The 17,543-nt window shown below is 36.1% G+C and overlaps 1 protein-coding gene across 5 annotated transcripts in view; it reads right to left on the bottom strand.

The window, feature by feature from the left end:
• ATG5 (autophagy related 5) overlaps nt 1–17,543 on the bottom strand; it is a 74,903-nt gene that overhangs the window by 37,341 nt on the left and 20,019 nt on the right. For all 5 annotated transcript variants that reach the window (XR_003535974.1, XR_003535976.1, XM_027694033.1 and 2 more), the window contains exon 6: nt 5,826–5,920. Coding sequence is in view for 3 of the 5 variants with exons in the window: in XM_027694033.1 (XP_027549834.1) it covers nt 5,826–5,920 (95 nt within the window). In the remaining 2 variants the exon portion in view is untranslated. The remainder of the gene's footprint in view (nt 1–5,825; nt 5,921–17,543) is intronic.

The raw sequence follows: 17,543 nt of genomic DNA, 5'->3' as shown, positions 1-17,543 counted from the left end.
TTAAAAAAAAATACTACTCAGCTTTTCTCAATGTGCAGAATACAGTATATCCCTAAATTGCTTTAAAGTAGTTATAATGTAATTCAGAACCTCAATAGACTATTTTTCACACAAGCAAAACTACTTTATTCATTGTATACAAGCTCCACCTACATTAGACTCCGAAGGCTCACTGCAGCTCCTATTGACAAGCCTGAGCTAGCTTAAAACTATCCAGCTTGGTAACAGCTCAACCATGGCTCAGAGAAGTGACCCAAATCGAGGTTTTACAGCCCCATCTCTTCTGCATCTCCTTCCCTGAACACCAAGCAAATTGTACTATAGCTTTGAACTAGGCAGATTGACAGTTTTACAGACAACTTGGGCATATTTATGGAAACTTTAGTCACATTTCTGACAACAAATACAGTTTATAATCTCAGAATTTTTCTTTTAAACTCTGACGGCTCCCGTTCCCATGCTATACCAAGATTCTTAAAGGCACAAGGCTGATCTTCCACACAGGTTCCTTAAGTCTCTTAAGAGATCGGCATGGGCATTCCTTAACATAGAATATGTAAAAAAAGTCATCTTTAACAGAGCTGGTTTGAGTTAGCCGTTTCACTGTGCACTTAGATGGATAAGAAAAGCTTATGCAATTCTGGAACCTCAACTGTGGTCACAGTGACCTTCAACTGAAGGTGACAACTAGTCAAATTGCTATTACTTTCAACACAGAACAAAACAATCCAGTTCAGAAAACAAGAATTTACAGATCATGCTGCCCACGTGCAATATCTGATAGACAGGTTTCTGGTTTTTTCCCCCCAGTTATGAGGCACTAGGAAAATAGATTTACCTAACAAAGCTTTTAAACTTTCTCATTCATAGAGCTTTGATTTTGAAGTAATTTAGAACTGGTGAAAGTGTGCTACTGTTTCTTTAGTGCTGAACCATCAGTTGTTAGAATAAATCATTCTGTGTACTCAGTTGATGATGAACCAGAGTCCATTTGTTTCTCTTCAGCACAGAAATTCATCTGAGCCCAGCTGTTACACAAAATCAATCACCATTTCATACAATTCTATTTGCTCAAACTTCCTCCTTGTAAAAGGAATTTTTAAATAAATAAATTGATCTATTTTCAGCAGGTCCTTTATAAAAAAATAATTTTGAATAAATAAGAAAAAAGTCAAATAAGGTATTGCACACAGGTCTGTTCAAAAGCATTTTACACTAGACAACAAAAAGCTGAAACTCGTTGTGTTGTGTTGCCCTCTTCAGGTTGACAAGTCAACTAGATTTTCTATTTCTTTTGCTTGAATAGTCATTACATTTCAACTTCTTTCATAAAAGTTTTCAGATTTGAAGTTTCAAGTAGCGGCTAACTTCACCTGTATTCCACCAGTGCTTGAAGTATTTTTGGTCTAATATCCTATAAACTATACTTTTTGCCTCTATGTCTCCCTAACTTCAATACTAATCTTGAGAATTATCAAAATATTAGCTAGAGTTCGAAAAGATGACTAAAAATCCAACTTCAGCAGTGGTATGCCAGAGGCTTAAAGAGCTCAGTTGACTCCGCTTACCAAAGAAAACTGAAGCTCCTGAAATCATTCTGTAAGTGAACTTGGGAGGTCAGAAAGTCAGATGACTTTAAACTGGTGTAAGGCAAAACAGAATCTAGAAATTCAAGCGAGACAAATTCAGACTTGAAATGCAATGGAGACTTTTAATAAAAGAAAACTTTAATAACCTACTAACATAAAAGGGTAGATTCATTATTACTTGAAAACTTTATAGGTGGACCCAATATCTTTCCAATTAATCTGTTTTGATCAGTTTTTAAATAGTTGTCATAACATGGGCCAAACTGTGCTGCTGATTTGCATACTTCTAATGGGTTTTGCAATTGATTACCTGAGTTCTGCCAATTAATGTGGGAATATGAATAAAACAAACCTTCAATTGCTTGGAAATGGCCATGCTTGAGCTCCTGATTCATTAATTGAGACAGATATCAATAATGTCTTAAAATATTTCATTTCCCATTCCCACTTTGCTATTTTTAAAGGTAAGTTTTAGGTATTTTTAGGTAATAGTAAACAATTAAGTCTATTTAGACATCTCCATATTGCAACTTTGACAGAAAGAGCAAAGTGTTGCATTCAACTGATATATAAGTATGGAGAATTTCACTCATGTTACTCAGGAAGACAAACATCATAAGAATTTGTGGCTGTACGACTTAATCATAGCATCTTAAGGGACTTAGGATAGGAAAAACTGTTGAAAGTTAAGGCCTACTATGTAATTAGGCAATAAAATTAAGAAACTACTCAAAACCTTCCGAAAATAGAAGCAAAGGAAATGCTCATTCCAGTACCATGGCATTTCCCAGTACCCAAATAAAGGAACAAGCAAACAAACAATCCCAGATCATCCCCCTTTGGGCTGGCAAACACACAAACAGCCAACCTGCCCCAGGCCAATTGCAACGCTAGAAATCTGAACTCAGAACTTGTCATGAAGAGTTTTCATGCATTTTCTTGCACATACTTTTGTCATTTTATTTCCAAGAATGAAATGCTATATACAACTTTAAATCTGATATACTCATAGGGCAGACTCCAGAGGAAAGGTGGAAGATTGACAGGGAGAGAGTGAGCAAGTGGGCGAGCCTGACATGGGCAGAGAGCAAAAACCAAAACTGGGGGATGAGTGCAAACTAAGCGTACAATAACTGAGACTCAGGGCGCTCTCATCTGCAGCGTAGGACAAAAGGCGGAGGTTCATCAGAGCAGTCACTATCAGCATGTAGAGACTCCTTTCCAGTGCCTGACTAATATGACCTGTCACAGTGCCCGGAGACAAAGACTGATGAAAACTTCCTGCCATCTATCAGTCATATAGTTTGTTCAATTAGACTGCACACCATCAGCTGGGCTTAAATACATGGGGGAAAATTCCACAAGTCAAAATAGCTCTAGTACTGAACATGAAAAACAACACTTAAATTCAGAATATATTCAAAACATTACTATTATTTTCTCTCTTGCTATTAAAGAACAAGTGCAAAAAGCAGTCTATTCAACAGTACTATCAGACAAAAAGTCAAAAAAGGTTTTGTGCACCTGTCAAGTGAAAACAAAGCAGCTTACACCTCTGAAGGGATGAAGTGGGGAACTTTTTTTTTTTTTACACATCAAAGTAAGTGTCACAAAAATATAATCACTATTTTTAAACTGTCTCCGGTAGAAAAAGTTTCCACTTAAGTCAAAGTTTCTTCTGGTGCAAGTTCCATATTACACAGTTAACAGAATGTGATAGTTGGTAATACAATCTCCAAGATATCTAAGTTAACTTAAAATTGCAAACTATTTGATCCTTAGTGATACTCAGCCTTTTTCTTCACCATCTACAGTAGATACCAGGATTCTGGTCCAATCTAAGCTGCTATACTTAGAAGAGGTGCTGGACAAGGGTTTTTAAAATTACCTGTGGTTAGTTTAGTTTTGACTTACCCAAGTACGATGCTCGTATTTTTGCCATCTCTTTCTCCCACACACTCCATCAGATTTGGTCACCACAGGAGGTATGATTCATATTACTCTTTAGAAATGCATTTTAATAGACAAGCTTTACAATTGAAAGAGCTTTTGAGTTTTTAAAATAATCAATCCTTCACTGAAAAACACATCAGATCACTTTATTGAATGCATTTTTTTCTGCAGCAACTTCGCTGAGTCACATTTAACTGCTACTAAAACTAATTTTCTTAGTTGATGTCATAATTTAATACATTTCTGTGGAGGAAAACAAGTTCATCCACCTCATGTTGACAAAAAACAATCTAGACAGCTCCCTTCACAGAATTTTCTTCTAATAATTTGGAGTAATGGAAGGTATGGAGACTAAGAGGAGGAAGTCTCCCTGCTGAAGGCAATGCCTAGTCATTTCCTGCCATCCACCTGTATATCCTTAAGTATCTACAAGAATACCATGTGACAACACACAGGGAATAAACATCCACTGCAATACAAATCCAGGTTAAATCGGGTATTTATATAGGGATATAAAAGCAACTGATTAGAACGCAAAGCTGACTTCTACCAGCACTATTGGAAATTAAATGCATTCGGGGTAGGGGTTAAATACATCTTAAGAACATTTTAGAATCAGTTACTTCTACATATGAAAGTCTGTCACTAAGTACTGTAAAATTCCGTTAAAACTACAGGAATGAATTCCTTGTTTGGAATTAAATTATAATCTCACCCTTCCTAAGACTTTTTGAAAATTCCTTTAAATACCTAAAGCAGTAATCAGTACACAAACCAACACACCAAACAAAAAAAGCTAGAAACACCTGCTTCCACTTTTTTAAAAAGAGGAACATGACTAAAAATATTTACAAATACTAAGAGCAGCATTACTGAAAGTAATATAAACCAACCTTCCCAAAGGCTGTCTCAGCATCATTTTTATTTGTCTTTGGTCTTCTATTCTTAGATATTTTGGGTTTGAACTACAGCAACTAAGGGTTTCCAATTGAAAAGATAATGAGAATCAAGACAAGTATTACTGGCTAAAGGGATAGATTTTACCAAATAGATTTCTTCTTTTTTTTTAAAGCTTTACTAGCATGAAATCATTTGATATCAATGAAAGCCTCCCTCAAGCCTTAAAGGTCTGCAACCCATTCACAGCAAAACCTCCATTTTGCAAACCCATTTATGTGATTTCTATGAAAAGACGTACAAAAACCCCACACCTATCAGAGAACAAGCAAACGACTTAGTCATCAGCCAAACAAAATGCCGTGAGTACTACTTTTCCTGATACATACTTTTTGATACTTATACAGACCTTGCCATCTGCTATGATCTCTGACAAAATAACTGACTTCCGTTCTCAATCTAAAGTTTCATTATGACAGTAAATGTCTTACATGTAACATTAAAAGTTACTTCTATCCCACTGCAAGACTGTATAGGTATCTATGGTCATTATAACCTGTTATAAAGTAGTATCAGACTATTCAGTACTATGAATAAAGGACCTTCTTTTGATAGCTACAGGTGTAAAACCTAAGGAGAAATAGATTAAAACATTCCAACAGAGGACAACTGTTTAATTTAGAGAGAGGCTACATGAGTTTTGTTTAAGCTTTTAACCACACATAATTCTGAACTTCATTGTGACCTTAACATTACAAAAACTAAGGGGATGTAAAAAAATTGTAAGGGTTCCAAGGAACATCTCCAAATAAACTGCTGAGAAAAATTGGGTGCTGGTGTATTAAAACAGAAAAAAAACAACATTCAAAGCTAAGGATTGGATTGTAAGGTATACAATTAGAAGACAAAGGTAAGAACTAGATGCAAGACCTATGCCATTACTTTCACCTTAAAATGCCAACAAGAAAAGAGGCCTATGCAGTGGTTGAGGGAAAAGTGTTGCTCCTGAAGTGTTTGACTGTGACCTTTCAGATGGCATTTTGCATCTAAAGCAGTCTTCATAGTTAGCAGTTATTTTAAATAACAGAATTAGATTTTTGGGTTATTTTATTTTTTTCTAAAAACGGACAAACATCATCTATACCAGCCTTAGCACATTCTCAAATATTACACACTGACAACATGATGAATGGTTATTACCTATTACAATAAACATAGTCTATTTTGTTTGTTAATTCATGCAACATAAGGGTCCAGCAAATATGGGCATGCAAAGTTTTACCATAATGTTAGAAAAGGGAACATGTAATTCTACAAACAAATTATGATATATGACACCTCAGTGGAAGCATTTTGAAAAAGTGTCTTTATGTCATTGTCTCCTACCTGATAAATTCTAAATGGGATGTATCGAAATCCATTATCTTCTGGAGGATACTCCATGAGTTTTCGATTTATTGCCCAAAACTGCTCAAATTTATCTGTGAAAGTAAAATTAGACTTTGTTAATATTAGTAACATATATTCTTTTTCAGCTAAAAAAGGTAAATGAGACATGATTGGAACAACATGAAAACTTTTCTTACAGAAGTTTGACCTATCTTTGAATTTATTTTCCCCACATTTCTCTTCCCTATTTTGCCTGAAGCCAAAGGTAGGTCATCTGCATTCTCCTATGAAAACAGTGATGTGGCAACTTATCAAACTGAAAGAGAAAGCAACCTGAATTCATATCTTATCTCCCACTGTTAAGGAAATATTGGGCCATAAATTATGGATTTCATTACCTCAATTAACAGTGCCTGTTTCTCCACTCCCTGCTGCTACTGGTCTACACTGTCTCATAATTTGTTAAAAATATCTAATTGTTCTTAACTACAGATAAAAAACAGGTGTAAAATATAGAGAAACTAAAGTAAGAGAAAAACTTTTTGAGGCGTTTACATTTGGATATGTAAATCTTAAAATAATCTGCAACAATGTAGGATATAATCAGAAAATATACTGCCAGATTCATGACACAACACAAAAGTAAAAGTTTACGTTTGAAACATAATTTCCTTATTATCCAAGTAACTACGTTTAGTAAAATAGCCTGAGGCAGCACACCATTTCATCCTGTTCAGATATTACAAGAACTGAATAGTTTATTATGTTTCAAATGTATTGAGAACAACATAGGTCTAGGAGTAATAAAGGCTTTTATACATGCAAATCAATTATTCAAATCAAGCAAACAACTAATATCAAAAGTGATAGAAAGGAACACAAAGAGCTAAGATGAATAGAGCTGTTGCTAGTCTTACTAGAGAAGGCTGCTTTATACATGGGGAAAAGCAAAAGATCAATTTCCTTATAGGCCCTAACTCTCCAAGACACCAAAGTGGCTGTTTCTTCAGAAGGAACACAGAGTCTCCAATTTTCCCTCTTTGGCACAATGTTCAGCCAAGTCTCAAGAAGCTGGCCATATACCCACGAGAGAATTCAGACCCCCTGAAGCAAGATGAAATTCAGAAATCTATTCACTGGACAAAGGTTCTGCCTGCTTCTGAAACTGCTCATAAAAATTGAAGCAATTGGACGAAACAAAAGGAGTTTGAGATTTGCTTCACTCCAGCATACTGCACAGATGCCTATCAGTGCACTAAAAGGCATAGTTTAATATATATTGCAGGGTTTATAACACATTGCTTTCCTTGACTGAATGTAACACAAGTCAAGAATTTCCAAGAAACTGTAAACAAACTCCTGCCAGGTATTCTGTAGGAGCATTTCCCGATAGTACTCAGAAAGTACTTCCACACCCTTGTTTCCTCATTAGCAGCAAGTGCCTCTTGACAGGCACTTCCCTGAGCTGCAGTCAGCACCACCACGCAGACACCTGCCCTAGATGACGAGCTGCCTGGACACAGGGTGTTATCCCATAGCTCACTGGGCTGGGAAGTTTAGGAAGTGGCAGTGACAGTGACAACCCTGGAGCAGAATGTACTCAAGCAATCCTGCATTTGGGAACCCCAGCCTACACAGTCAGAGGTTTAGCCTTACAATGTCTGGCACAAAGAATGACTGCCTCCTCCTCAGGAACTGTCAGTGGGAAAGTGAAGATTTAGCATAATTCCTTCATCCTTGGAGACAGCACTGAGAACAGCTTACAGCTTTCACTATAAATGTATGGACAGGCATCCTACAGGAGGCATTGATTGATTTATACTTCAATTACTACTTCTGACTATAACTCAGTTGATAAAACTGTTACCATGATACACAAAACAAAACAATTGAGACCTACTTAAGCTAGGCAGCTTCAGCAGACCTAAACAAGGAATCTACATATTTGGATATATCCTACTTTAAAAAAATAAAACAAACATTAACTACATTTACTTGTTTAACACTTATATTACAGTAATTAGGAAAGTTGGGTGAACAGCTTACTGTCCTCAAAATTCAACAGAGATAAGCGACACGTCTTATGGATCAGAAGAACTAGAAATTCTGAACAAATAACAGACTTATGTTAGAAGATTAAGTGTATTGACCCTTGTGGCATATACAGCAAACAAGTGAGCCTCTGAAAGACAAAAAAAAGTTAAATAATGGTAATGTGCAGTTAACTCACTTCTGTTCCTCATTCCAGCTTCCTTACCTCCCAGAAAGCATGCAGGTAATTTTATTTAAGGCAGGTAAATTTACAAATTTGTATTTCTCAGATTATTCTCTGAACACTCAGATAATGTTTAAGACAATGTATTGTTTAAATTTCTAATAGTTCCTGTAGTTTCCAAATATAACAGCAATAAATCTGCAAGAGTTGAATGATGAATTTGCTGCATTTTGTAATCAACTACGTTTTGTCAACCCACCTGATATCCCAGGAATCAAAAACTTCCTAGTAAATTAGCTAGACATAGTGGAGTCAGATATCTTAAGACAGATCTCCACTGTGTGTAAAGCACTGTCTGAAGACCTCGAAGTCAATTCATCCTCATAACCTTATATTGCTGTCCTCTCAACTTCTCTCCAGGGATACAGTATTTTTACAGTAGTAAACCAAATCACATGTAAGAAAACCAAGACAAAGCTTCAAAACAAGCAGCAGAAAAGGCTATCCAGTCCACATATTGATATATATGACCTGGCAAGAGTTTTAATCAGCAGAATTCTGAATGCCAGAATCCTAAAACTCCAAAAATACAAAATCTAAAAATAACTGCTTTTCACAGAATCCTTAAGACTCAAAGCTTAAAATAAACACAAAAACGCCCTAACACAAACACATAAAATCCCCCCAGCCCCCTTGAAAATATAAGTGAAAGGACACATCATTCTCCCATTTTTGTGTCACAGTACCCCCCGTTTATGCAAAACAGACTTCAGGAAGCTACTAATGCTCTGATGAGCTACAAGAACTAATCAGTTTATTGGCTAGACACGACAAAGACAGAACGTGCTGGCCGGAACTTTGACAATCAAAACAAAACTGAGTTTTCATCAAGCCAGTAAACAAGGAAGAGTTCTCAAACTATCAGCAAAAGCACCTTACACACTTTACACCTCCCTCCTGCTCGCTCCTGAAAAGCTTATGCAGTCTGCATGATATTTAAACTACCATAATAGTCAAAACTGATTACTTTTTGTTTTCCACAATCCATCTGTTTTTAAGAAAGTGTTTGATCGAAGCATCAGAGAGTTTCTGTATTAGCAAAAAACAGTACTTGCAAAAGACAGATGTTCATATCTGAATAACAATATTTAAAGTAACAACAATAAGATTCAAACAAAAGTGAGATTAGTGACAGCATAAAAGTTTCATATGACTCCACTAATATTTCTTAAACAAGAGATGATGGTTGCTATATAACTTTGCCTAAAATAAAATATTAAAATTTTCTCTCTGTATTTTATGCCAAAGATCAGAAAGTTAATAAACAAATAACTAAGGAGAGATCCAGTTGAAAAATGTATCAACCAAGTAACTTATATTTATAAATATTCATTTATTAGAAATGCAGTCACTGAATGCCCAAATGCGAGACAGACATTAGTTTTCATTAGAGATGCACAGAATCTGAGAGCTTTGAAAATAATATTTACATATTTAGAACAAGTATGAGTTGGCAAAACTACAATGTCTAATCCATGAAAATAGCGTTGGTACACAAATTCATTAAGCAACATATTAAACCTCAACTATAAATTTACAAATACAGTATGCCACATTATGCATGTAGGGTTCAGAGACCTATCAGTGACATTATTCATGTCTTTAAAGTGCCCACTAAAACAGTTTAAAAAATTACTGTTACAGGGAAACATGTTGAGAATTGTTGTTTCCTCCATTAGGCAAGACTGGAGATCCTTTAGCAGTCACTGAAATTAATCCGAATTTATACCTGTTACATTAAAAAGTTCTTGGTAGTTCCGTCATAGTTTAATGTTAATAGACAGTAACTGCTGAACCTTTTACTATTGAGCAGTGTTAACAAAGGATTAGTACAGGCTGAAAGCTGGGTCTCTTTTGTCCCTGGGTCTCAGCCTGAAACACTCTTCAGAAAATTAGTTTCACTCATGCTAGACTCTTACAGTCATTTTCTGAAACTTGAGTGCTGTCGTTCTTCAAACAACTTGAAATTTCACGTGGATCTTGATGTTACACACATCTCTTTCACCCACCTGACTCTACAACAGGATGGATCACCGAGAGAATAAAGGGCACTGCTCAAGTGCTTGCCATCAACATATGCATTGCACTGCAGCATAGTTTTAAATCTGCATACACGATTATGACAGCATGGAAAATTACATCTACAAACAACTTACAATGAGACACTGGTAACAGCATATAGACAGTTAAAATCGAGACCCTACTGCAATATATTGGGCAAAAGAAATCCCCCCCCTTTAAACTTATCAACAAAAATACCTTAATAGTAAGGAATTATTTTGTTTCTATATTTGACAGAGATGCAACTGCTATCAGAGTACTGACTCTAGAATTGGATATACTTCAAGAAGGCTGTTGAGAGGGTCTAAATAACAGAAAGAATTAATGTAAAAAACAGGTAAAGATTGCTTAAATTTAGAAAGGAAATTGTAATTCATTGCTTTTATATTCCAGTATCTTTTTAGAAAGCAAAAATGTGAACAAAATGGTGTAGCTCTCAGGATAGCACATATGCACAATTTTGTCTGGACTATTCAAGGTTTCTTCTTAAAACAATTTAGTAATATAAATTAAAAAAAAAAGCTGCTTGGAATTAAATTGTATCTCTAGCTCTATGCAAGCAATACCAATCTGCAGCTTGCATAAAAATGTGTCCAACCCTTAAGTTTAAAAATCACAATGCTTGTCTGTTTTCAGTGGTTCACCACTGTCTAACAACCACTGAAGTACTTGGGAAGAACCAACCATAGCATTAACTAAGAGACCAAAGACTCTCTGATATATAAGAACCACAGAAAAACTTTAGTTTGGAAGTGCCTTTGGAGGTCAAGCTTTGGAATAATAGCTCCTCCCACTGCCCCAAAAGAGCTGCCTCCACAAAGTTAAATGAGTTTACTCAAGGCCTTGCCCAGTCAAGTTTTGACTGTTCCCGTGGGTTTCCACTCAAGCACTTTCATTCCCCCGCCTGGCTCACCCCTGGCCCCCTTCCCCAATGTCTCATCAGACTTCCTGCTGCACCTTGTAACTGTTCTTGGTAACTGCCTCCAATGCCAACAGAGACATGTCTGAGATGTGTCTGACTCCATCTGCTCTACAAGCCTTTCTTTCAGGTAGTGGAAAGCAGCTATTAGATCTACCTTCAGCCTCTTCATCTTCAGTCTGAACAGGGCAGTTCCCCCCAGTCTCTAATAGAGCATATGCTCCAGCTCATAATAATTCTACCAGCACTCTGTTGAATTCTTTTCTGTTTGCCCACATTTCTTTTGTCCTGGGGTCCCAAAGAGGACATGACACACTCAGGGTGGCTTTACAAGTCCTCAGCCAAGGGTGGGGCACAAGCACTAGAGCAACTCCCTAGTTAATCCTCATTTATGCAACACCACACAACAGACTTTCCATTCAGCTTGTTGTTCACCGTTACCCACTTCCACAAAGCCGCTTCCCAGTCAGTCCCTAGCCTGCCTCGACTAAGGGGATTTTTCCTGTCTCTGGTGCAGGACTTGTCTGTCAGCTCCAGGAGGCTCCTGCTGGCCTACTGCTCCAGCTCATCACAGTCCCTCTAAATGGCAGATCTGCTCTCCAGTCTACCAAGTGTTCCCACCAACATTTTCTTTCAGTCACTGACAAACTCACTAATGGTTTAACCCATCACACACATTATCCAATAAACTGTAGAGTACAGAGAGCTACAGCTGAAAGTCAGGGATATAAAGTGTATTTCCTTAACATTAAAGCAAGTATATTTTCTACTGACTCACGCTCTAACAAGCATTGCTTTTAACTGCTACAGCCAAAAAAGATTCTTCTCAAAATTCAGTATAAATGCTACTTCCATATTGTTTCTAAGAAGACTCAGACTCTGCATGCATATGTAATTGTTCTCACTGGTATTTGTAACAAATTTTATAAAAAGTAAATTTTGTGTGGTATGCCTCAAGCATGAAGGAGCTTTGTTGATGAAAGATAAATATTTTAAACACTTTAAAGTAATTACTGTGCTATTCAGAAACATTACTTACAGCTGATTGCTATAATTTCTTAGCTATTTAAAGACCTCTCTTTAAATTACTAAGTCCACCTAAACTCACCATTCTTCTTCTTGTACAATAAAAACACAGATAATTAGAACTATCAAGGACTTCATGAAGACTCATATACATATTTGACTTTTGGTGACTACTAACAGTTCAGTGACAGCCTTTATAAGAACATAGTTTGAAATACTGATATGGCATCACTAAGATTTTTTTTTAATTTCCATTTTACACATTGGCACAGTTAAAACATTCTTGATACTAAACACTTAGGTTACTTGGGTATTTTGAAAAATCACGGTATGTAACACAAATCCACCACTGAAGAGAAAACGCAAATTTACTAAACTTTTCAGACTATCTTCACAAATGAGTAACTATCAGATATGCAGAGACAGGACCTTAGAACTGTTTTGACTTTATGTGGCAGAAGCTACAGAAATATGCGAAAATATTCTTCACATTGCAGATAGTAAAATAACAAAATTCAACATGAATGTATATATCTGAGGTAGTCATAATCTTGCCTTGCAATTATGTAACAGTCATTACTGGAAATATCTGCACCACACCATGTGCCCATTAATCTCACATACCCTCCAAATTCATGTTCAGCTGGCAGGAAAGCAGCGGCAATTGCAAAATTTGAATGTAAAAAACAAATAGGGTTTCTTTGACCCATCCATGCTAAATCAGACATGGATTCCCTGCAAAAGTAAACTTTGTGATAACTACCTCAGGTACTAGTAATAGTCAAGTACAGTGGTATGGGCTTCAAGGTTGGCTACCTAGGTCTGTCACTCCCTTTTTAGTACTATTATCATGTAAATAAATCAAGTCAACTCAACTCTGCTTGCCTATTGCACTATAACTTCCAACAGCAGTGTCTACAACCAGAGAACAATTAGGATAAACTTCTTTATGTCTAGTTAGCTGTAAACTATAGTTTAAAAAAATATTAATTTATAAGCTGCATTATAAATTGAGTTACAGATGCAACCTGAGAAAAAAAAGGGGCATCCCCCTCCTAATACTATATGACTAGGTTTGAGATGAGTATATTTAATACATTTATGCTGTAATTTATCCAGTAGTTTTTATAGCAAAGTAGTGTTCTGAAGATAAAGAAATAAGAGCACATTGCTTAAGTTTTGCAGGTTAAGAGGACATTTTGAAAATTGTATGAGAAAGCAGCATTTTACTCTTCAGATTATTTATCAGATGCAGAAATGCCTTTTCTCCCTGCTTTCTTCTAACATACACAAGGGACCTATACCTTACCAACATTCTTTTCACTTACTACCAGAAGTTTTACTTTAAATACATTTTTTCCTTAACACTACCTCCCTTCATTTCTAGGTCACCAGTTTACTTGAAAAAGGTTTAGGGGGGAAAAAAAAATCATCAAGATGAACTACTTCCTTTATTCAAATATGAAAATGCATATATCCTACAAAATCTAAGCTTTCTGTGTACTCAAAAAGCAGGTGATCTCAGTAAGTATTGCCACTCTAAAAAGAAAGCTCTGATGACAAACAAGTGTAATCCATTTTGGAAACACATAACCCACAGGTTGTGTAGGAATAAAGCAGCAGGGCTTGTTACAGACTTCCCTGAGTAAGTTAAAGGGGAAAGGACTCCTGACAATTTTACCCATCCTCCAGCTCTCTGCTCCAAGTCTAGATAGCCTTAATATTTTGATTTCTTCGTCTCCTAATTATGCTGTCTTTATATACAAGAAAACAGAGCAGCATAATACCATATGACTCGCTAACCTACTTTACTTACCCTGTACTGTGCTTTTTCTAAAATAAAGCTTTTCTTGAAAGGAACCTTTATATTAATGTATCTGTCAAATTCAGGAGTGTACTAGCAGAAAGTAACTTAGAAGCATTTCAAATTGCAAAACAAAAGCCCCTCAACAACTAAAGAACGTCAATTTTAAAAGTAAAGTCTGTTTTTTACAGATACTTAAGTTTGAATTTTAGTTAGACCTTACATATATTTCAGGAAACGATTTATTTTGAGGCTAAGAGGAGGAAGGAAAACAGGAGGCAATAAAAAGAAACCTCCAAGTTTGCTCTCTCCGAGTGTAATGGTTTTCATTAGACATACGGACATCTAACATAAGATGGTGAAAACACTAGAAAGCATCTAGCTCTGTCTACCTATCTCTAGGCAATGTGCTCATGTCAGAGACTTCAGCATAAAGGAGGATTGTTAATGTTGTGTTATCTTTTGCTTTCCTCCCTTCTCTGCCTTCATGCATTTCACATCCTCCTTTGACACCCACTGCTTCTCAGTAGCCTCAAAGAGAGCAGCCCTGCTCTGCCCTCGTTTGAGAGCAGAAAAGAGAAAGCTGGGGAGAATGCAGGCTAACATCAATTCCCCACCTTTGCACTGCAACAAAGGGCAGCTATGCAAGTAGGCACCAAGCCAGCACAGCAGGGTAACAAGACAAAAATCAGTTTCAGGGGGATGGTAGTTCAGACTCTTGATACTGCACCCATACCGGTGGAGCACTGGCTTAGTCATTTGTGGAGAAAGGATAACAAGCCAGTAAAAACTGATGAACAAACAGTGAAGTCTAGGTCACAATCCATTACCAGAAAAACCACCACAACCAACAAAACCCTAAACAAAACCCACTGCCATGGAAAAGAAAAAAAAAAATCCATGTGAAGGCCTGTTCTGACACAGCTGTTCATTCTGCAGGTCCAGCCTGCCCAGACCCAGCCCCTCTTCAGCACCAAATCAGCATTGGGCTGACTTTGTGCAGAGCTATCTGAATGTGTCTACGTTGCACCTCCTCAGTTCCATAACATCAGCAAACCGATGCTGTGTGTATGCCATAATATTTTAACTCCAGGAAAAGCAGGCACTGAGGCTAATTATAAGGTGATTTGATGCATTTTGAGAAATTTTTCACTACCAGCCCAAAAAGGCAATGATTTTTTTTTAAAAACCTCTTTTAATCACTACAGCCATTTTCAAAGCTTAAAAGAATTGTTTAATCTTTCTTCACAGTTAACCAAACCTCCACAGATGGAACACAGAAAGAAATTCTCATTTTGGTAGCAATACAGGGAAGAAGAAAAAAAGATGGCTTTGTGATTTAAAAACTAATGGCTTGTTCATTCATTGTCCTGATAAACTTCTGAGGATTTTCTAAGCATATAGTGCTTAAATTAATTTTCAAATGATCAGTTGAGATTGTTCAGCTACCAAAGCATGCTTACCATGAAATAAAGAACAGCGAGTTCAAACTTGAGTGAGCCATGTGTACATAGCACAAGAGATGCTGATATTGTAAGACACTTCCTTTTTCGCAGTTCAAACATTTCTAAACAGGAACGTGATAATCCAGAAGAAACACGACTTCTGCCTCTCAAAACCCAAGAATAGTTTAGATAAAATTTAGAACTAAAATCAAGACACAGGACTGATTCTGCCAGTAAGACAAGAAAGAGATCTCATGCATTAAAAGATAAAATACTCTACATTCTGAATGCTTGCAGGATTTTTCTTCTTTAGCAAGAACTATTCAATATGGCCACTTAAGTTTTGGTAAGCCCTACAGCATGAACGAGCATTACATTCTTTTTCCATAATATTTTCAGTAATGACTCCATTATATTTTATAATATATAAAAGAAGATTTAAAGTTATTATGAATTTTTACTATTTCCCCCACTCACGTATCAGAAATACCAAGTCTAGTCTTCACTGGTTATAAACGATGCCTGTGAAAATGTCAGACTATAGTTGCTTATGTCACTCCACAACTGATAAAAAGCAGATGTGTTCAATCTAAATCCCCTCATTTATAAGAACCATTATATACTGAAGTTACAGATACTAATTCTTTGAACCATGCAAAAGAATACAGTTCTCCTCCTAAAAACAGTGGAGATTTCAGTTGTTTGATCCTGAGTCATCAGTAGACCCACAGAGTCTTACTGTTTCAAAGCAGAAAGCCTTTATTTTTCCACTCAAAAGGCAAGAAGAAAAGAAAACACTCACTTGAAAATCCTCTTTATCCATGATAAAAATGGCCATAACTCTATTAAAGAAAAAACAGCAGAAACATTTTCCATGAATTCTGACCAAAGAATTTTAACAATTCTTACACAGGAACAAAGGTCAGTATAGATATATAGACTGCTTTTATCACTTCCCTCCCACAGTCACACATCCATGACACTGGTCAAAATGTACCTGTCCCAAAGAATTGTTGTAGCTAAGAAATATCAGGTTTATGGACAAAAATAGGCTAACTGAAGTCTGAAGAGCAAGAAAAAACACAGCACAAGATAGAAGAGTATGTTTACTTTTCTGATTTGGTTGCAGATTAACACAAAACCAGAAGTGGTAGGAGGAGGGATGTAAAGGTTGTTATGAATAACTACCAGCTGTTACCAGCACAAGATTTTCCCACAAATTCACTACTACAGCTCTTCCCTTAAAAGCCATCTAGAGGCAAACTGTTAAGTTTCACATGCTACCTGTTCAAGTACTTGCTTCTCAGCAGAAACATTTACACTAAATTATACATTAATTGATAGTCACATTTCTCCAAATAAGCAAAATTGGATTTTTTTCCCAAAAATGTAAGTTTAACACATATTCTGTAAGTATTGCTATCACTTGTTAAACAAATAACACTTCCTATATTTAAGAACTGAAGAAAATTGTTTGAAGTTTCACAGAAAAAACAACCTGCAGATGTATCTTTACTTACAAAGCAGTTATCACAAATGCTACTTTCTTTTCTTTTTTGTGGTCATTCATTCTGTTTCACAAAGGAGTTTAAAATTACAACATCTCAAACAAAAGCCTATAAAAACATATTGAAAGATACAATATACTTAAAAAGAGTTTTCTTGGTTTCACAAGCTTTTCTTGTTTCTCTTTTATGAAGAGTTGAGAAATTAAAATTAGCATTTGAAAGTATTCAAAACATTGCTTAAACTTCTCATTTACGTGTCAGATTCCACAGGTGCAATTTCTTACTAAGTACAGTGAAACCTTCTCGAAATTAACCTTGCTAGGCAACCTCTGTTCCTAACATGATAGAGCAAAATAGAAAAATTCTGGTTTCCCTACAACTGAAGATATTCTTAGACAAATAACTGACTAAAAGATATAGCCTAAAATGAGCATGGAAAAAAAACATGCTGTGTATCTGTCATTTTACCTTACATATTGAGAGTATCAAGGTTCTATAACTTCTGGTTAAGAAAAGAATCTTAACTCGTACTGTTTCATCATGTCACTCATTATTATACTCATATTGTAACTCATTATACTCACAGTGTAACTCGTGTTGGAGGTCTTTTAGCCTTAATTTTAAAAAGTATTAATAAAAAGAGCACATAAAATGCACTGCCTGGAACACCTGAGTAC

Source organism: Neopelma chrysocephalum, unplaced genomic scaffold (genome assembly GCF_003984885.1).
Source record: "Neopelma chrysocephalum unplaced genomic scaffold, ASM398488v2 Primary Assembly neopelma1_23, whole genome shotgun sequence".
NCBI classification, from domain to species: domain Eukaryota; kingdom Metazoa; phylum Chordata; class Aves; order Passeriformes; family Pipridae; genus Neopelma; species Neopelma chrysocephalum.
The sequence above is the reverse complement of the archived record's forward strand: the minus strand, read 5'-3'. Positions and strand labels throughout refer to the sequence as shown.